We start from the raw sequence: 18689 nt of genomic DNA on the forward strand, positions 1-18689 counted from the left end.
CTCAACTGGGAGGAACTTCGAAGAGACTCCCTTGTGCAGCCTCAGGTAATAATGTGAGCTGTTATAGAGTAACCTCCAGGTCCTGGCCATGCCCCCTTCAGGCTGCTCCAAAAATTAACCCTTTCCTGGCCAGACCCAGGAGACTGTCCACCTATCAAGCTGTCCATACCTGGCCAGCAGCTTGTCAGAATCTTTTTGTTCTCTTTAATGATGTTCTACAATCCACTGTAAATCAGCAATGCTGGCTTCCATTTCCTCGTGTATTTTTCTCAGTCATGTTATGCTACCTAGGAATTTGGCTGAAGCTATCAGTAGCAGAAATGGCAAAATAAATTCTTTGCATGTAAAGGGTTCTTCCCTGTAGTTTGGTCTTGCTGTAAAATGGAGTCAGTCATTTCATTGAACTTGAGACAACAGAAAGCACTGCTTGCCTTTTATTTTTTCTTCTGTTTTACAAATATTTTTAAGATGGTTTTGGTAAGTAGTCTTTCACATCAGTGCTCCAGATTCATAGCAACGTGCTCAGGCAAGTGATGGTGTTACGAATAGAAACCGTAGTGAAGCTCAAATCTTAGATGATTAAGATATGCAATCTGTATGTTGACAGTGTCAGGTCCTTTCCAAACAATAATTAAAATTTGTAACTTCATGTATGTAGTACCTCAGAGTTTGCCAACACAGGAAGGAAGTGCACATTGTGAATGAGTTGGAGTTTTTTGAATCAGTCCATTTTTGCTGTCTTGGGGCCCATGAATTTTCATCAGCACTTCCCAACTCTTGTGCTGTATGTGATCAGGCTTGCTTTAGGGCAGCGTTCATGATTTTCTAGCAGTAGAATGGAGATGCTTTCTTCCTTGGGCAGCTGAGCCTATTGTTTTCTGCAGGCTTCAAGCAGCCCCTTGTAACTGCATCCTTTCTGTTTTCCCTGGTCAGTTAACCTTTTACTTGAATTCATCTTTTTCCTTAATTGGCTTTTCTTGGGAAGAATCTGTGCAGACAGTTCAGAATGACCCTTCTCTCATTTTCTCTGCCGTTGCATTTTAATGCCACTCTGAGACACAAGCAGAGCCATTGAAGAACATTTTATCCTTACTAAATGAGCTCTGCTCTAGCTGAATCTAATGATGCAGAGAGCCTATGAATTTTTGCAGTGGTTAAGAAGCAACCCAAAGAGGAGGCTGGCAAAGGAATGGTCTTCCTTTGCTGGCAGAGGCATGGTTGATCACTTGATCAGACCATCAGTATATCTGTTGGGACATAAGTGTGACATTTCAGGGGTTGTTTTATCAATGCTGTTTTCCTTAAAGTAATTCTTTCTTGCTTTAATTTGCTCTCATACCTATTGTTTGTAGATGTTTGTTCTGGTTTGAAAGCAAAACCAGTGAGAGACTCCAAGTCAGAAATACAATTTACTGGGAAAAGGGAAAACAAAAGACAAAAATACACACAATGATACAAAAGGAAGACCACTGGCAAAGTCAGAATACAACCTGACACCCGCTTTGGCCAGCGTGCTGGTAGCAGTCCAAATTGGAGTGGCTGCAGTCCTCTTGGAGTGGCAGATGTGGTTGCTGTGTCTTCTTGGAAACCTGTGGAAAGGCTGCCTTTCTGTCTAGAAATTCCTGGATTTATCCAGGTGGGAATGCCTAGCTTCTCCCCCTGGGCGGAGCATCTCACAATGGGCTGATGTTATTTTGAGTCACAAGGTGTGTTCTTAATCACCTGTTAAACAGAACTGGCTCTTGGAGAGTGTTATCTCTGAGTCACGTGGCAAGACATTGATGGGCCTATTAACAGGAGATAAGGAAAACTGTCCAGATGCAACTGCTACTCAGATGGTAATAGGAAACATCTTGGTGCTCAGTCTTGGACAATGTTATATTTTTGAAATATTGCAGACTTTTGACTATTTAAAGCTGCTCCAAAGATGTATATTATCTGTGTTTGTTAGATCAACGATGGTATGGCCAGCACTGCAAGTACTTCATCTTCAGAGCCAATGTTAAAGTGCAAACACCAGGACTGGGCAGTGTCTTGGAATTTTCTGTGTAACCCTCAGTGTAAGCTTTGGGAGAAAGCAAGTGGTTTCCTACATAGAAAGTTTGTCCCTACATTTTGTTTCCTGGTGAGGGATACTATAAAAAATACATGCATTAGTAGAGCTCACCAGACTGCTATCTCTGTAAGAGCTGTGTCAGAGTAGGGAGCAGCTGGCTGCACAGATGAAGTAAGTGAAAATTACTATGCAAAAGTGTCTTCCAGTTAAGCCTGACAGTAGCTGGAAGACAGATCTACTGGTGCTTTCAGAAGGAAAAATCTATGAAAGAATGCTGATCACAAGAAAAAGTGAGAGAAGAAAGGACTGGATGGTGCAGAAAGGATTAAATGATTAAATTTGTCATCTTCAAGGAGAGAAATGAGAGGCACAGGAATGGAAACAGTTTTGAGCTGAACTACAGAGTTGTGCCCATTCTTAAAAGTTAGGTGCTGTTCCTTCAACGAACAAATTAGAAATTAGTATTTTGTTAAATTTCTAGTGCATCAGTCACTAAGGTAATAAAGGAAAAAAAAACATAGAAAATTTACTATGAGTGTGGCTTAGGGACTGGACCATAGCCAAGAAACTTATTAAAAAGAGTAGATTTCCTAGCTGTACCTTAAGTACGGAAGAGTAATATCATTTGAGAGTTTGTGTCTTCAGTTTCTTTGCAAACTGAGTTCATCATGTCATAAAGCAAATAACTTCCATCTGTCACATACTTGTCCTAAGGGAGACTAGGAGCAGATGACAGAGGTCTAAGAGAAAACCCAGAGAGAAATCACTTCCTAGGCTAACAACAAAGGGAAAAATTAGAGAAAATAAACTTAAGACTGAGGGGATATATTTGTGTCAGAAGAGCTAAGGAAAGCCCAAACTCATTCCTTCCCACCTGGTAGTAGCAGGGACTGAGCAAATATTCAGTGAGACTGATGAGGATCCTTCCAAGCAGAGCCTGAGAGCATACAATACATTTTGTACAAGGTATGGAAAGGAGAGTATGGAGGAGAGTGTGGATGTCCCCAGAAGGAGAAATACAAAAGGGTTATTACTACTCTTTGTCCACATGAAGGTCTAAAGAGAGAAGTTTGCCAAGTCAGTTAAAACCTCTGATAACTCAAGATAACTCTGTTGCTTTGTAGAGCCTCAGACAATGAGAGAGCGCATTTCACGCTTGTTTCCCGTGTAGGTAATAGTCTGTATGCTTGGCTTCTCTTAAAGAAGATAACATCATACTGTGTGTTAGGCTTTATCACAAGGACAATACATGCTGCTTGAGTTTCATTTTTGGACTACTTAGCTGAAATGCAAATCATCGGAAAAAATGTATGCTGGAATGTCAGCAGAAATTAAAATAAGAAAAATGTTGCTGGCATCTACTGTGGTTTGAATTAAGAGTTTGGGCCAAAGTCAAGCATTGCTTGGGAGTAATTCAGTGCAGTTCAGTGGCCTAAGCTATACCAGCATATGAGCAGAACTTTGCTTCTTGAATATTCGTGGAGCATCTGCATAGAAGGGGATTTTTTTGCCACTCTGTATTATGGGAAAATTATTTATATGTCTGATATGACAAGACTTTTATATATGTGTGAATTCCATTTCTAGTAATTATCATGAACAAATGGAAAGGAAATTACAACAAATCAAGTCAACATGGGAAAATTTCAGTAAATGTGTATTTCTAATCTGCAAAATGCTGTTGAAATCAATGCTTCTAACCTCTATTCTACTGGCAGACTTGCTTTACTTGCTTCATTTTTGTTCATTAAATGTATTCCTTTCATTGCAGATCAGAACATCTGTCATTTGGTCCACCCCAAATGTCTCCTTTGAGATCCCTTTATGGGTTATAATACTAGCCATACTTCTTGGACTACTAGTACTAGCTCTGCTGACCCTAGCTTTATGGAAGGTATGTTCCATTATTGCTGTTACTGTTGCCTAAAAAAAAACCCCGAAAATATTGGAAGATTCTAACAGATAAAAAAGAGAGTACACGTGTCTTTTTTTGGTTTAGCATTTCTGACATGCTAATGTCATTGACCTTTTTGTAGGGAACTTGTTTTCAAAGTCCTCCTTTATTACTGAATCCTGGTCAAAAATGGTAGAGTTTGGCTCCATTTCCCAAGACCTATTTCAGGATGTTTAGGTTCAAAAAGAAGTTACTCTAAGTTTGTTTTCTCTGAATAATTCAGGAATTTCCAGTTTTTGTCAGCATGGAACAACACTCCTAGTTCTCAGAATTAATTTTTAGAAGATTTCCTTTTATATAAATATATCATATATTTTGTTTTTTAAAGTTTTCTATTGTTGTGTTGGTTGTTACACTCCCTTCAAAAGTTTTAAGACAATTTACTGGAAACTGCTGCATTACAGGGAGCCAGTGTAGCTTTTGTCCATGCTCTCAGTTCACATTAAAAATAAGATTGAAATAATTCCTTACATTAGGATATGGTGTATCTGTCTTTAGCTGCCTAAAGGTTATGGTTAGGTGTACAGCCTATGCTAACTTCCCAACTTCATCTGGTCAGGTAGCAGCAGCAAAAAGTTATGTCTAAACATGCAAGGAGGAGAAAAATTACCTTTTGGTGGTACCTTGCTTTAATCATTTTTGAACTTTCAACCTTTCAACTAAAAGAGTGAATTTTAGGCAGTTTAAGTAAGGTGGGAAGATTCTCATCTTTAGCGATCTTTAGACTAGGTCACAGCACTGTCCTGTGGACATTTCCCAACACATATTACACTTCTCTTATGATTACTGCTTGTCAGTCTAAACCTCTTTTCTGAATGAGTGCATTGCTGAACTGAGAGGAGCAGATTTCTCATTAGCATCAGTCCATACCAGCATTCAGGCCAACTTTACATCTCCTGCAAAGACATCTATCATATAATTTGCATTTTTAAAGCTGTGCTTTGGAACTTGATGCCTTGCTTCTAAAACTTTCATAGGGATAGAAATAAAATGTCTTCACAGTCTCTCAGCCTGCCATATATTGTGCTCAACATTTCAGGTTGCCTGAGTGAACAATCAAACTGCAGCTGAGTCTTCCTGTGGTTGTCTTACCATGACATCTTTGTTTCTGTTGATTTTTTCTGCAGTGTGGCTTCTTTGACAGAGCTAGACCTCCTCAAGATGACATGACTGACAGGCAACAGCTGACAAATAACAAGACTACTGATGCATAAAGGAAGAGAGTGACAGTTCAAGTCAGAATCCTGCCTGAGAGACTAGAAACACGATGAGGATTAAATGAAAGATTCTTTCCAACCAGTCTTCCTTTGTACCTGCAAGTGACATGGTGTCAATCTGATCTATGCAATGTTCTGAGAACATGCCACATGATGGCCATCCTTGCCAAAGAAAGTAATTTATCACTGCCTTATAAACATATTTTCCACTGAACAGAATGTTTATCCCATATTCCAGTCAGTCTACGTTTCAGCAGATGCTTCTGAGCACGTGTGGTATACTGAGATGCTTCCAGAACAAGCCCAAATCTCTCAAGGAGAGAATGCCTTCATTGCTGTATTGTCTAGAAGATGAAGCAGGACAAACCTTCTGAATGCTACTGTATCATGCAGAGTACCTTTGAAACCTCCCTAAGAACTTCTATGAAATTATGGCTCAGGGAGACAGGTAATATATCAGTACTGTGAAAGTACTTCTGAAACACAAAGGTAGTCTATAAATAACTTTATAGATGGGGCACAATTATTTATTTTTTCACATTTTTGGAATAAGTATCTGATATAATCATCAACATAGATTTTGAGAGAAGGAAAAAATAATAGAAATCACGTACTTACTTTGCATGTAAATAAAAGAGTAAACACATTGTACCCCAGAACAAAACCTCCTTGGCTACGAGGTGTTTTGCAAAGCAGAAGATTTATGGAACACTTTACAAGATGAGACATATGATAAACAAGTTGTATCTCTTTCAGCCCAGAGCTGGCAGTATCACACCCAGATAACTAAATCCATGCACAGTATAGAGCAGGGATGAGTTACCCTGTCCTTGTTTTGCTGATGGCTGGCAGCTGTACACTGACACAGGATACAGACATTTCTGAAACACTGTTTTAAATAATCACAGCCACACTGGTGATACTGAAAAGGCTTGGTGGGTTTGGGGCTGGGGCAAAATTTCATGGCCTTTGCCCTGTTACTTTTTTGAAACCCCCTCTTAAAATGGAACAGCTACTGCCATAATTTTTCACCTAAAGTAATCTTTGCCTTTTTCATTTTTCAATCTACAAGCTGGCAGCATCTTAAAAGTAATGCTTTTGGCAAAGTTTAGGGCTTAATAATTTTTTTTTTAAGTCTTGCAGGAAAGGGTGACTGGATTTCTATTTATGCAGAAAAATAGGATGCCAGCCAGCTAAGCGTGAACAAAAAGAAAGAAAGAGATTTTGAGGTAAAAAGTAAAAATATACACTTAGTATTTTTTTTTTTCTGGGTTTAGGATTCCAAAGAAGGGATGTTTCATTCTTTCCTTCTATCAGCAAATGGTCTTTATCTCAGAAGGGGCTCTAAGCCCTAATCTGTACAAATTTTTATGTGAAAGCTTGAGTCTTTCAGTGCTGCCTGTGAGTGCAGAATATTGTGGAAATTTCATGAGGGATTGTTCATTTTATGAAACATACACACCACTTGCCTTCTCCTGAATTCCTTTTCTTTCTAATCCATCTCAGCTTCTGAACTGGTAAATGGCCTCATCCATTCTGCCACTTTTTGGCTCCTTTTAAACAACTGGCCTTCTGCTTTCTAATACTACAAGATAGGCATAGTTACGAGACATTGTCAGTTCTGCCAGTCTGACACGAGATTTTACAGATTTATCATTTCTTGTATGCAGACTAACCTGGGAAATCCAAGCAGGAGCTGTGTTACGGCTTCATATCTAAGACAAATTTGCAAGAAGACCTTTATGGAGTCTTTAACTTATCAGATACAGTGTGCTCACAAGAGTTACAGAGAGAAGGAGACATGTGCCCCTGAATGCACATTGTGTGAAGCCCCTGTGTGCTTCACACAAGCAAGCACCTCTGTTTCCTAGGAATGAGGTGCCCTGATGACTTCCCAGTCCCCCAGAAAACCATTAACAGACTCCTTTCCCCAGATGGTTTTGAGCTGATCCCTTGCAAATTTGAGACATCAGCTGATAAATACCATCACAAAGCAAGCCTGTCCCATATTTGCACACCTGTATCCCATACATTCCAGGCAAAATCACCCTTCCATGAAGAAAAAAAGTGAGCTTCCAGCTTTTGTAAATATTTAATTGTTGTGTGTAGCAGCTTCAGAAATAATATCAGCAGCTCATTGTAATCACATCATCTGCACAACTCTGATGAAATAGCACCATAAGGAAATACTGAACATAGGACTTTTGTATGTGCAATACTTTATAATACTTATATACCTGAAGCATGTTTACACTGGCATTTGTGGTTGTTTTTTTAACTTTTGAATATACTGATAACGATTACAATAAAGGAAAAAAGGAATGGGGGGAAAAAAAGTAAAACAAACACCGTGATGTTCAGTATTTCTTGCAATGTGTTTCAATCCTACATTGCTCTGAGGATGGGACTAGGTGACCTAATATGTTCTTTGCAGTTGTAACTTCTACAGTTCACTTTTGAGAAATTACTCTCCATTTTAATGATGGGCAAAACATGTTCAGATACTAAATTTAAACAAAAAAAGAACTTCAGTGACTGTTGGGCCTGGCTGGAATCCATTGGCTGCAGCTGTGTAATGTCACTGGAAACCAAATTAGAGGCACATGATCTGACAAACAGTTACTTTGAGCAATACTTTGTTTTATATTTCTACATCCTTGTAGATTAAACTTCCCCCCTGGAAATGTCTGGAGTTGTGTGTTGTCAAGGACTGTAGTCTATTCCCAGCATTTGTGGATAGTTTTGGCTGCAAATTGCAAACAGCTTTGTGAAGATTTCTGGGTTTCAGTGCTTGCCAAGAGTGTTTATTCCCTGGGTTATTGCATCCTGGATGTGGACACTAGCAGGCAGTTGACATAATCTTTCCCCCCAGTGTAATAGTACTGTGCTACATGATAACCTCTGCCACATCCCTACATGACTGACCTTTTGTTGCAGTGATGTCAGCTTTGTAATGAGTTACTAAATGCAGCTTTCTGTAAAAGTAATTCAGCCTTATTCTTCCCAATGTTTGTGGTGAGCTGCTAATTGCAGAGAACATGGGAGGAGTCCAGAGAGCAGGAAAAACAGAAGATTATTTTAAAAATTAGTCTATTAAAACTCTTTATCACTATGACCACCACAGCAGTCTAGTAAACAGAGAGACATTCATCTTTTATTTCACATGCTTCTTGCTGAATTTGAGAAAGGCTGTCCAGTTATTTTATCCTTGCGGAAGACTGTATCATATTTTCTGTTTCATGAAAATTTCAGAATTTACATACCAGGGATGAGTATATTTGAATATGTTTTCCCTTACGGATTTAATCTTTAAAGATATTTAGCAAATACTATTTTAGTTTAAGCACAGGTTATTTTTTTTCTTGTCACCATTCTGTAACTCATTTTGAGTTTTTCCTGTTTCTCACAGCTTTTATAGGTTTCCCACATTAGACAAATCTTGAAAACAACACTGATTTTCTCTATGTTTTAGCTGTGAACTTTCCATCCGTTAGCATGAAGGATCTTCTGGTAGGCATACCTTATATTAACTAAACAGCCTTTTCGGAACCAACTAAACACCTAGAAATATGCAGGGGAAAGAAAGCCCCAGCCAGCCATGGCCTATGGTACTCCACTGCAGCAAGCCTTTTTAATGAAATACCATCTGACACACTGCCTTTAGGAACTGTTTATGAGTGAGTGTTTTATTTATGATTGTTGGCAAAGATCCATATTAAAATGTAGCATAATGGCAGTGCCTCTTAACAATAAAAAGTCTTGAATTCAGCTCATGCAGGCACCATGATGTGACACAGCAGGAATGCTTTTAATATTGAAGGACTGTTCTTGTTTTGCCTGTGTGTTGTATTGGAGAGGCACTTAGCTATTCAAGATGCTACCCTACTGTACACAGTGACTTTTAGAAAAGAATAGAAGTAATTGTTCAACTTGCTTTTCACATGGTTTTGTTTGTTTTCAGCACGTTATTCTACTTCACCAATGCACTACATTTCATTTGGTTGTGTATTGTTCTTTGTTCCAGTGAGGGATTATAAAGCAGACTTCAGGAACTCTTTCCAAAACTGGACTGTATCAGACAGTATTACTTTTCCAGAAGTCACTCAGGATAACAGCAGCAGAGCAGAATTCAGGATCCTGTGTGAAATGGTCAGTGCATTATAGGGGCTAGCTTACTTTTCAGGAGTTTACCCAAGTTCACATTCAGAGTCATATTAACAAAACATCACCCTTAGATTCTCTGTTTCTCCTGTCAAGGAGGGCCAGGGTGTGCCCTGTTTGTCATTGCTGCAGAAGCCAAACACCAAGCAATTCTCACAGGAAAGTTGCGGAGAGAAGGGCATGTTTTAAACTTGCACAAGACAAATGTATAGCAACCAAACCAAGTGTATGGCAAGAGCACAAACACCATCTCTCTTGTGATGTTCTCCTGGTCATGAAGGTTAACATTTTCCCTGCTAAAGCACTCTGCCCATTTATCACAGACCTGCAGCACCAGAAAATAATCTCTGAAGCTGCAAAAAGTTTCAAAAAAGTTTCCATAGATTTCATATTCTTTGTAGAAATTTTACATTATGTATTTATATGATAGTTCTTGGCTCTTCAGATAGCCTTACTGATTTTTTTTTTTTGTTGATCTTTAATGTTTTAATAGTATCTGAGAAAAAATAAGTCATCATAGTAAGACCTGATAAAGAAAATAGATCTAAACTAACAGTGATGTCTCACAGGAGACCCAGGCTTATATCTGGGTTAATTATTTCCCATTTTAGGCTTGGAAGAGGCATGAGGAGATAGATCAGGTGGAGAGTGTTCTGGCTTTGTTGTAACAAATATTCCCATGCCAGCTAATGTGAAAACCAAAACATTTTGTTTTAAAAAACAGATCTATCATGTCCTCCTATGTGCCCTGTATATGAGAACAGGCACAGCATGGGTAACTGACACCATTAAATTAGGGGTGGGAGACATTAACAATTTGACTCAGTACACCAAGAAGAAACTTTCTTGTGGAGAAGGACAAAGACTAAATTTTTTCACTGCCTAAATTTAGGAAGGATTTGTTTTTCTTGAGGAGAACAGGACCCCATGGAAGCCCTGCCCTTTAAGCACCATGGGTACAAGAATAAACACAAGGTAGCTGCACACAAGGGACTTTCTATCAAGCAGTTAAGGAGGCTGCAGGATACTACATTAAACAATTTAGAGAGGAAGAGGATGCTCTAGAGAAGAAATCAAATCTTTAAACACATAGATGTTATCACAGATCAGAAGCAATAAAAAGGATGATTAGTAAAATGGATGGATTGGAAATAAGGTTCAGCTACAGGAGATGAGAAGTTGTGATCCCAGAATACAATGAGATTAATGATCTACTACAGTCATTTGATATTTTTTTCCACAATGGCCAATTGATTAATTGCTCGTGCAAAGTTTAAGGAAGACTATTTCCCTTGTAATTAGATAACAAAAGGAAAAATATCTGCAGCTGTGAAAGGCTTCTTGCCTTAACTGTGAATCTCTCCCATTCCTAAATGAAGGGCTGTATTCATTGACTTTGAGAGAAGGAAGGCGGTGATAAAGACATGACACTTGAAGTTTTTCCAGCTTTTGGCTTCACTGCTGTTTCAGAGTGACTTCAGTATTTGCTGTGGCACTGTGACATATTTCACTGCAGTGCTATAGACTGTGCTATCCAAAGGTAATAGAAAGGCTTTTCTTTCAAACCAGTAAAAACTAAATCTTTTCTGGAAATTTTCTGTCTATGCCTGGCTTACCCAGGAAACCTAAGGAGTAAAGTGGTGTTTAAGTGGGATGGTTTTATTTATCAAGTGTTGCTACATGCACTAAGAAGCTTCTCTATACACGTAAAAAGCTTTAAATCCAGTTTCAAGTAGTTAAACTGAAGCAATTCTTTGAAAACAGATGAAGTCAGCAATGGAATTGAAAAATTAATTGATGTAGTAAAGATGACACCTATTTAATTTTGGCTGTAATGAATGCTTGATATTTTCAAGGTTTTCTAGTTCTTTAAGTCTACATTTAATATATTATCATACTAATGAAGCACTTAGACATTATTAAGAGTGATATTTGTGTTTAGAGTAAGATACTCACTAACAGATCAGACAAACAAAGCAGTTACTCTCTCAAGAGGAGAAAATGCTAATACCGTAACAGTTTTCAGTCCTTTTGACATATTTGCTTTGCCTCGAAGATTTCTGAAGCATGTTGCTCTGCTCTATTGAGTGCTGCTTCATTAATATTATTTCCTTCATTGTCCCCTCCACACTCATCCACTGGTTTGCATGGTAGAGAATCAATGCCATGTCCTCTGCATCTGCTTCTTGTTTAAAATGCTGAGGATATCTCCTGTGTCATGAACATGTCTGCAGCTTTTCAGTAATTCCCATGTGATTGATGAGAGTATATTCTTCTTGATTTTGGGGGAAAAGGGTGTTTAGTCTCCACCCCACTTTTCTAATGCCCATATATACACAAAAAGTCAGTCCTGCAGTATCTATTACAGATTATTTCACTGAAGAACCAGCCAAGTCTTTGTTCTGTAATTTAGCAGAACAAAGAAACCCTGAACTTGGCCCCCCAGCCATTTTAAGCAAACATCTGTGTGAAACCATTGACTCACTGCAATGTCTTTAAGAGGAAATCTCGTAAAACATGTTGTGGACTCCTCACTGTCATCGCTACGGTTGTTATATTGTGTCAAGTGTATACTGATCTTATGTAGATCATGGTTAGTAGATTTTATTATCTCAAAAATGCTTTCTCTGGAGAGTGGGAATGAAGTGCAAGAAAAAATGTGGATTGTCTTCTGCAAGTATACTCAGAGCTGGTGAACTCTTAACTAACGGCCCCTCAGTGGGACCTCCTGAGCAGGTCTGCAGGAGAAGGGGAAGTGGCAACATGGGGTGTGAGCACCACCAAGGAGGAGCAGTGCCTGGAAAGATGTGGACTGGCTCCAGCATACAGCACTGTCCAGACCTCGTGTGGAGAGGCGCTTCTGCAGCTGCCATTGGACTGAGGGGCTCTGTGCTTGGTGCCCCTTTTTCCTGAAGCACTCTCTTCCTTTGTCTGTGCCCCTTTGCTCTCTCCCTGACTTGCTCCTGCAGTCGGTGTCTTGCCTACCCCCAGCCCCTCCTCACAGCTCCTCCTTGTGCTTCCAGCCATTATTTCCCCTCAGCCTCCCCGCACCACGGTGGCAGCAGCTCCCAAGCTCTGTCTTGGGACTTCATCAGCTGCTTCCTGGCCCTGTCATGTGATGAGGCCCTAGCTGGACCTGAAGGCAGGTCTCACCCCATGGCTACCCCCTACCTCCTTCTGAGGGAGGCTTGGGCAGAGCTCAGTCCAGCCAGAGTGGATACAGCAACCTGTACTTCTCACACAGCTGCTGAATGGGATGGCATCCGAAAATCATTCATACCCTGCTGTTTCACACCTACATATGCCTCCCCAAAGATAAAGCATCTCTCTGGTCTGCTCATATTGCTCCATCTCATCCCTAGTTTTGTTCCTGGACTGATCCCCCATGTCCCAAAACAATGTCCTTACCCCTTCCTTGCAGACCACCTCTCAAAACAACCTTTTACTAGTTGAGCTCTGCCTGTTCCTCTTGGCTGCTAAGGCAGGCCCAATCCCCAAAGCTGCCCATGTAATATGTACCCTGGATCTTCAGAATAGCTCCCTCATCACCACCCCAGGCCCTTCAGCTTGTTCCCAGTATACACTGGCAACATGGGAGGAAAGGGATGGCCTTGTGCTTGGCTGCTGGGCTGAGTTTGGGTAGTGGGATTGACCACAAACTTCATGTAATTTTGGGAAAGTACTTCATCCCTTGCTTCCTCATCTGCAGCAGGGCCACCAGATAACAGTGCTGGATATGTGTTGCAAACAATAAACTCCTCAGGTGGAAACCAGGACTCTCCTATTTCTCTAAGGCTGAAGCAAGCTTAAAAACATCAGCCTCCATGGACCAGCTGCTGCAAGTTCAAGTGGCTGTATTGGAGAAGCATGTGACTGCTCCCTTTCTTTCCCCACAGACCCATAAAACCATATAGCTATTTATGCTTGCATTATTTGGCCCATCATTTATAAGTGATAAAATAAAGTAAAAGCAAGCTGATGAAAAAAGTAGTAATGGATACTGTGACTTGAGCTATTTATTCATCTCAGGCTTGCAGGAAAAAAGTCTGCTTAGTCCATTCTCATCAATCCAATATATATGAAGCTATTGAACTGTCATACAAATAATAGTTTTCCAAGCTGCTGTGTAGAACAATTTAGCTGGGAAGAACTAGTAATATTAAGTACTTATCTTTTCAGCTTTGGATCCATGAACACTAAAAGGATCAAGCTTGTATTTCTTTTGAACATAGAATTATATAGGAATTACATACCACATCTAGAGCTTCTCCAGAATTACTCTGGAGATTTTCAGCAATGAGATAGAAATCCAGTGCCTTGTCTTTGCTCTGCTGCACACCAGGTTATTGCATTTTTTGTTTCTGTAACAGGAGATGCACAGCCCTGAATGGGAGTACAGATGCACAAGCAACTGTGAATCAGATCATTGAAGAGGATTTCAAGGAATTGAAAATGTGTGTCTCTGAGCAACAGCCAAGCTGGTGTGTTGACTCAAATAAGGAGTGGCTACAGATGAAGTGACAGGGGCATTGAATCCCTGGGTACCCTCCAAAAAATCAGAGCTGCCTGATGCCAAGCAGTCAGAAACATTAGAACACTTGACAGTCTTGGCCTAGGCATGGCATTTTGTCAAACAGAACAGGATCACTTCATATCAGCATCTAAAGCTGCCATAAAACCACCATGAGTGGAAGAGGCTGGGAGAGAAGCCTGTGTGTTAACAATGCAGTTCCTTGTTTTGGCCAGCTTGTGTCACAGATGTAAAGATGGCATGTAAAGCTTTTGTAAAAACTGTCTTTTCTTCTCCATGTACTCCAATGATGTCTACAGCTTAAAAAGCTGAATAGAGTCAATCTCTTACTATGCCCTCCAAGTCCTGTATTTTTTGCCACACTAAATAGCAGGCACCAGCTGACAAGCACCTCAAATGCCAGTGCTCTAAGGAGGGATGGAGCATTTTTCCACATGATCTACTGTCTTAACTATTTTGTTCAACTGTTCAGTGCTTCCACCATGACCTGTGGGGGAAGTGCAGGGTTTGGGTGTTGGCATGCCTTTACTATGTGCTAGGCACAAAGCAAATTTGTGGCACAGAAGGGCTTCACTTCAAATATAAAATATGGAGCAGCAGATGGATGTAATAAAAGAGAACCATACAGAAACAATGACATGATTATGAACAGCATTATAAGCAACGGTCATAGCATGCCAGGGCCATAAGCAGACTTCCTATTCTGGATTCCTAAATTTGGCATCATAATACCTAAATAGAAGTCATCTGGCCTATCAAGGCAACCCAGGGCATCTCTCCTAGTTACTCCCATGCCTTACACAGCCAGTGGAAATGACAGCTGTGGGTTTACTGTCCAGCAACTCCCTTGAGCCCATCTGGTAACATTCAAGCCTCGTGCCACAGAGGAAACAGCAGGCATCAACTTCGGCTATTTTCCTTGCCTTGCTGGGGACTGAGGAACTGGATGCCACTGGAATGTACTGTCCCAAGGCCACTTTTCAGAAGAGCACTGGTGTGCAAGGTAGAGGAGAGAAGCAGGCAGAGGTCATGCCCAGGAGCTCATCTCAGCCCTGTGTTACATGCTCTGCTCTGGCTGTGCTGTGCTGTGGCTCACAGCAGGCCACGATGCAGAGGGACTACAGAGAGAGTAGAAGGGTCTGGCTGCAGTCAACTGAGTAAAGCGATCTCCTGGGACTGGAAAGTTGTGGTCTGTGTTCATGGAAGTCAGTGGGTTGCTTCTTCTGTTTTACAAAATGCTCAGTGCATGGGCATTTAGAACCCCAAGAAGGTATCTTCTCTCTGAGTGCTAATGCTTGCTTGTCCTGTGGTTCCCAGGCGTCCAGCATCCTTTTCTACACCAGTGGCACTAGTGTTGTGGGAAAGCACTAGTCTCTCCCCAGACATGTCCATCACCTAGTTATGGTTCTCTCCTGAAAAGTAAATGGTTGTTCACATCCTGACAGGTTAAATTAATTCCAGCATTCACTTGCTCTGCCTTTTTGGCTGAGTACAGTGGCCAAGAGGCTGTTATACATGTAGTGTCCTTTTCTCCTCTGATCCTTTCTTGAGCCTGTCATTGTGTGGCACCATCTAAACAGGTTCAGTGGCTTGGGCCTCCCACAGACTTTGAGTTACCCTGCACCAGCTGCAAAAACTCTGGCAATGAAGTGCTCCTGCTGATACACTTCTGAGTTTGTGCAATAACATGTGAGCATCTACAGACAGCAGCAGTAGAAGCAGCAGTGTTAAGGCTGGATACCTTTGTGAGCTGGCTGCCCCAACTAGTATGTGGTCCAAATTACTCTGTTGAACTAAGACTCCTAAAATTCTCTTAAATCAGCCTTAGGTTTCCTAACAATCAGTCCAAATGTAATCCCTTGCCAATAAATGAACTTGAAGAAGCCTGGAATTACAGCTATGTTGTTTGAGATCCCAAATGAATGTCTTGGAAAGTTTACAACCTTGCCATGTTCTGCTAATCATTTAAAAATTTAACTTGTCAGATGCTCAAAGGTTCATCATTTTCATGTTCAATGTCCTGAATATACTGTGAAAATATTTTCTAACTTGACCATTCAAAACAAGCAACTGCATTTTTATGTAGGCACCTAAATCAGTGCTTTACTCTACCATACTTTGAACTCTGATCTCTGAAAATCAGTCACTCTAGATACCTACATATGGCTTTAGGGACCTAAGTCTTGGCAGCCAAATTCATGTTTGTGATACTCTCACATGTTTTCAATAAGAATCTAAACATAAACCAGACCAAAAAACATAGAAGTGGGGGGAAGGAAAGAAAAACAATGCCCTGTAGGATATTTGTGTGTTGACATAAAATATGGAATAATCCTGGCCTACTGCATCTGTGTGTGCAGAGTTTTCTTTCAAATGTGAATTATTGAATCAGTAGTTCAGCCTGTCCTTGGAAGAGAACTACTGTATCTCAAGACAGCAGGCTCCACACTGAGATGTTCTGAAGTGGCATTCACCACACCTCAGCAGAAGGTCTTCATTTGCTCCCAGGTAATTTCCTGGACCTTCTCAAAAATGAATTTTGGTGTCACTGATGAGTAAAGGTTTTTGTGTTTCCTGTTCTTATGCTTTTGTCATAGCTGACCTCTGTCCCAAGGCTGCAGCTCTGGGCATCGGGCCCACTCTGCAAACTGACAGCCTCAGGAGGGCTTCTGGGGGAAGAAAAATTTAATGGTATGAGGCCACATTTGGCAGTATCTAGGAGATGCCCAGGGTTGCTGGCATCAGAAATTACTTGATCTGTTTTTAAATTTACAATTTGTCAATGGGGCTTGTTTTTAAAGGTACAAATATGATAGGCTCACCATCCTACCTGCAACCTCAGGAAAAGCTGAATATCTGCTTCAAGGTCCCTTGACAAGATGTCCTTTATATCTTTTCAGGGAAAATAAGCCCACATTTTTTCATTCAATGATGTGGCCAGACAGGAGAACAATACAGCAGCAGAGTCAATACAATGACTATTTTGAGACTGCTGCTATGATTTCTCCATCAAGTAGACTGAAGTCCAAAACAACCCCAAAGTTTTCCTGGAGTCTAAACTTTGTTCTTGCAACTCCTCTCTCTGCTCAGCTGGTTCTCTGGAGAGCAGCACAGCTGTGAACATGCTTGGGCAGGTCCATCCACAGCTCCTCTGGGAGGAGAGCAGAGTTTGGGGATTTCTGGTAAAAGGCAGCACAGCTCAATCAGCACTTCAGCTTTTACCACAGTGCTGTTATTCACCAAAAGGTCAAAATAGCACACATGATTGTGGTCCCTTTACCCCTGCCCTTAGTCACAGTGTGAGACAGAGTTCCCAGGTTGGGGAACTAAAGGTGTTTTACTCTTTTATCATGCCTGAACATAGGTTTAGCTGTAGGGATCCTCCAGCCTTGAAAACTAGGAAGTATTCTTCATACAAAAACTGGAAAGGTACATGCCTATGCCCAAAACTTAAACTGAAATCCAGAATTATCACCATAGTCTTACGAGGAGAACACTTTAAAAACATGAAAACTGAGTGCTTTCACTGCTTCTACAGAGAAGCATAAGAGCTATAGGTCTGCCATAGCCCTGTACATATATGTTTGCTGTGGTAGAATCCTCCCAGGCAGGATGGGTACAGAACCTCCAGATTTCAGTCTGGCCCAGATTTTGTACCAAGAGCTACAGAGGCCAGAGTTCTTTGGTCAAGCCATAACTTTAGGCAAAGATTTCCCTTCCTGTGTTTGCACCAGCACACACATACTCCTCTCCCATGCAATGTTAGGCAAGAAGATGAATTTCACCTAGACAGAAGCACCTGATGGGGTTTAGCTCTTCCATGGCTTTGTATCTGTGACTCAGCTCACTGGCTGTTGCCAAATGTTGTATAAAGCCATCTTCATTCTTTACATTCAGTACTTCTCAGTTTGGTTTACACCCACCAAAAATCTTTTCCATGTTTTTCTTCCTTACAAGGAAAATAAACTTGTAAAGAGGGAGAAGTGAAGGGTTACATCTGGAGAGAGTTATGGCTGTGGCTCAAAGGACAACTGGAATGTCTGTAATGCGGAAGTTTCTTCCATAAAGCCATTTCTTTCCTCTACTTGAGAAGTACAGATACAGGCTGCTGCTGCTCACAAAACACAGCCCCAGTGCACATTCCAGTGAGGAACGCCAACAGCATCCCCGCTGAGAGCAGGGTTGATGATTTACATCGGTGCTACCCACTCAGCTTCATGCACACTGTCAGGAGAAACTCAGCATCAGAAATTCTGCCTGTCCTGAAACTAATTACAAAAGCCACAGCCATAGTAGTAGCAACACATTTTATAACTGGCCAATTGTGATACTTTTTGTTATGGATTTCTGACAAGCCAAGTGCTTGTAGTCACCGCTGAAGTCACTGGCATTGAGGATATTTGGAGAGAAAAAGACTCTTTGGGTAGGTGGTGACTCTGAGATCAGCAGCACTGAATCCACCACAGCCTCACAGGTTCATTCCCCTGTGACAGATACTATGTTGGAGGGTGACATCTTCCACCTTCAGGCTCAACTCTGAATTTTGAGGAGCATGTGGAATGAAGAGAGAGGAAAGTAAAATACTTTTCTTTGGTGTAAATTAGTGATGGGGAAATACACATACAGAGAGTCCAACTGACTTCTCTTGCATGTCTAGGATTTCCCTCTGACTACAGTTCTCAAAGGTTGGGGTTGACTTCTTTTTGTTCCATGCAGGTGAGTCATATGCAGTTCAAAGCTGCTCCCTGTTCAAGCAAATGCAAAAGTTTG

The 18689-nt window shown here is 40.8% G+C and overlaps 1 protein-coding gene across 1 annotated transcript in view; it reads left to right on the top strand.

Annotated features, from left to right (window-relative positions):
* ITGA8 (integrin subunit alpha 8) overlaps nt 1-9303 on the top strand; it is a 112442-nt gene extending 103139 nt beyond the window's left edge. The window contains exons 29-30 of the mRNA XM_053950927.1: nt 3828-3950; nt 5138-9303. Of these exons, the coding sequence (XP_053806902.1) occupies nt 3828-3950; nt 5138-5224 (210 nt within the window). The 3' untranslated portion in view covers nt 5225-9303. The remainder of the gene's footprint in view (nt 1-3827; nt 3951-5137) is intronic.
* Nucleotides 9304-18689: the final 9386 nt, after the last annotated feature.

Source organism: Vidua chalybeata, chromosome 1 (assembly GCF_026979565.1).
Source record: "Vidua chalybeata isolate OUT-0048 chromosome 1, bVidCha1 merged haplotype, whole genome shotgun sequence".
NCBI classification, from domain to species: Eukaryota; Metazoa; Chordata; class Aves; order Passeriformes; family Viduidae; genus Vidua; species Vidua chalybeata.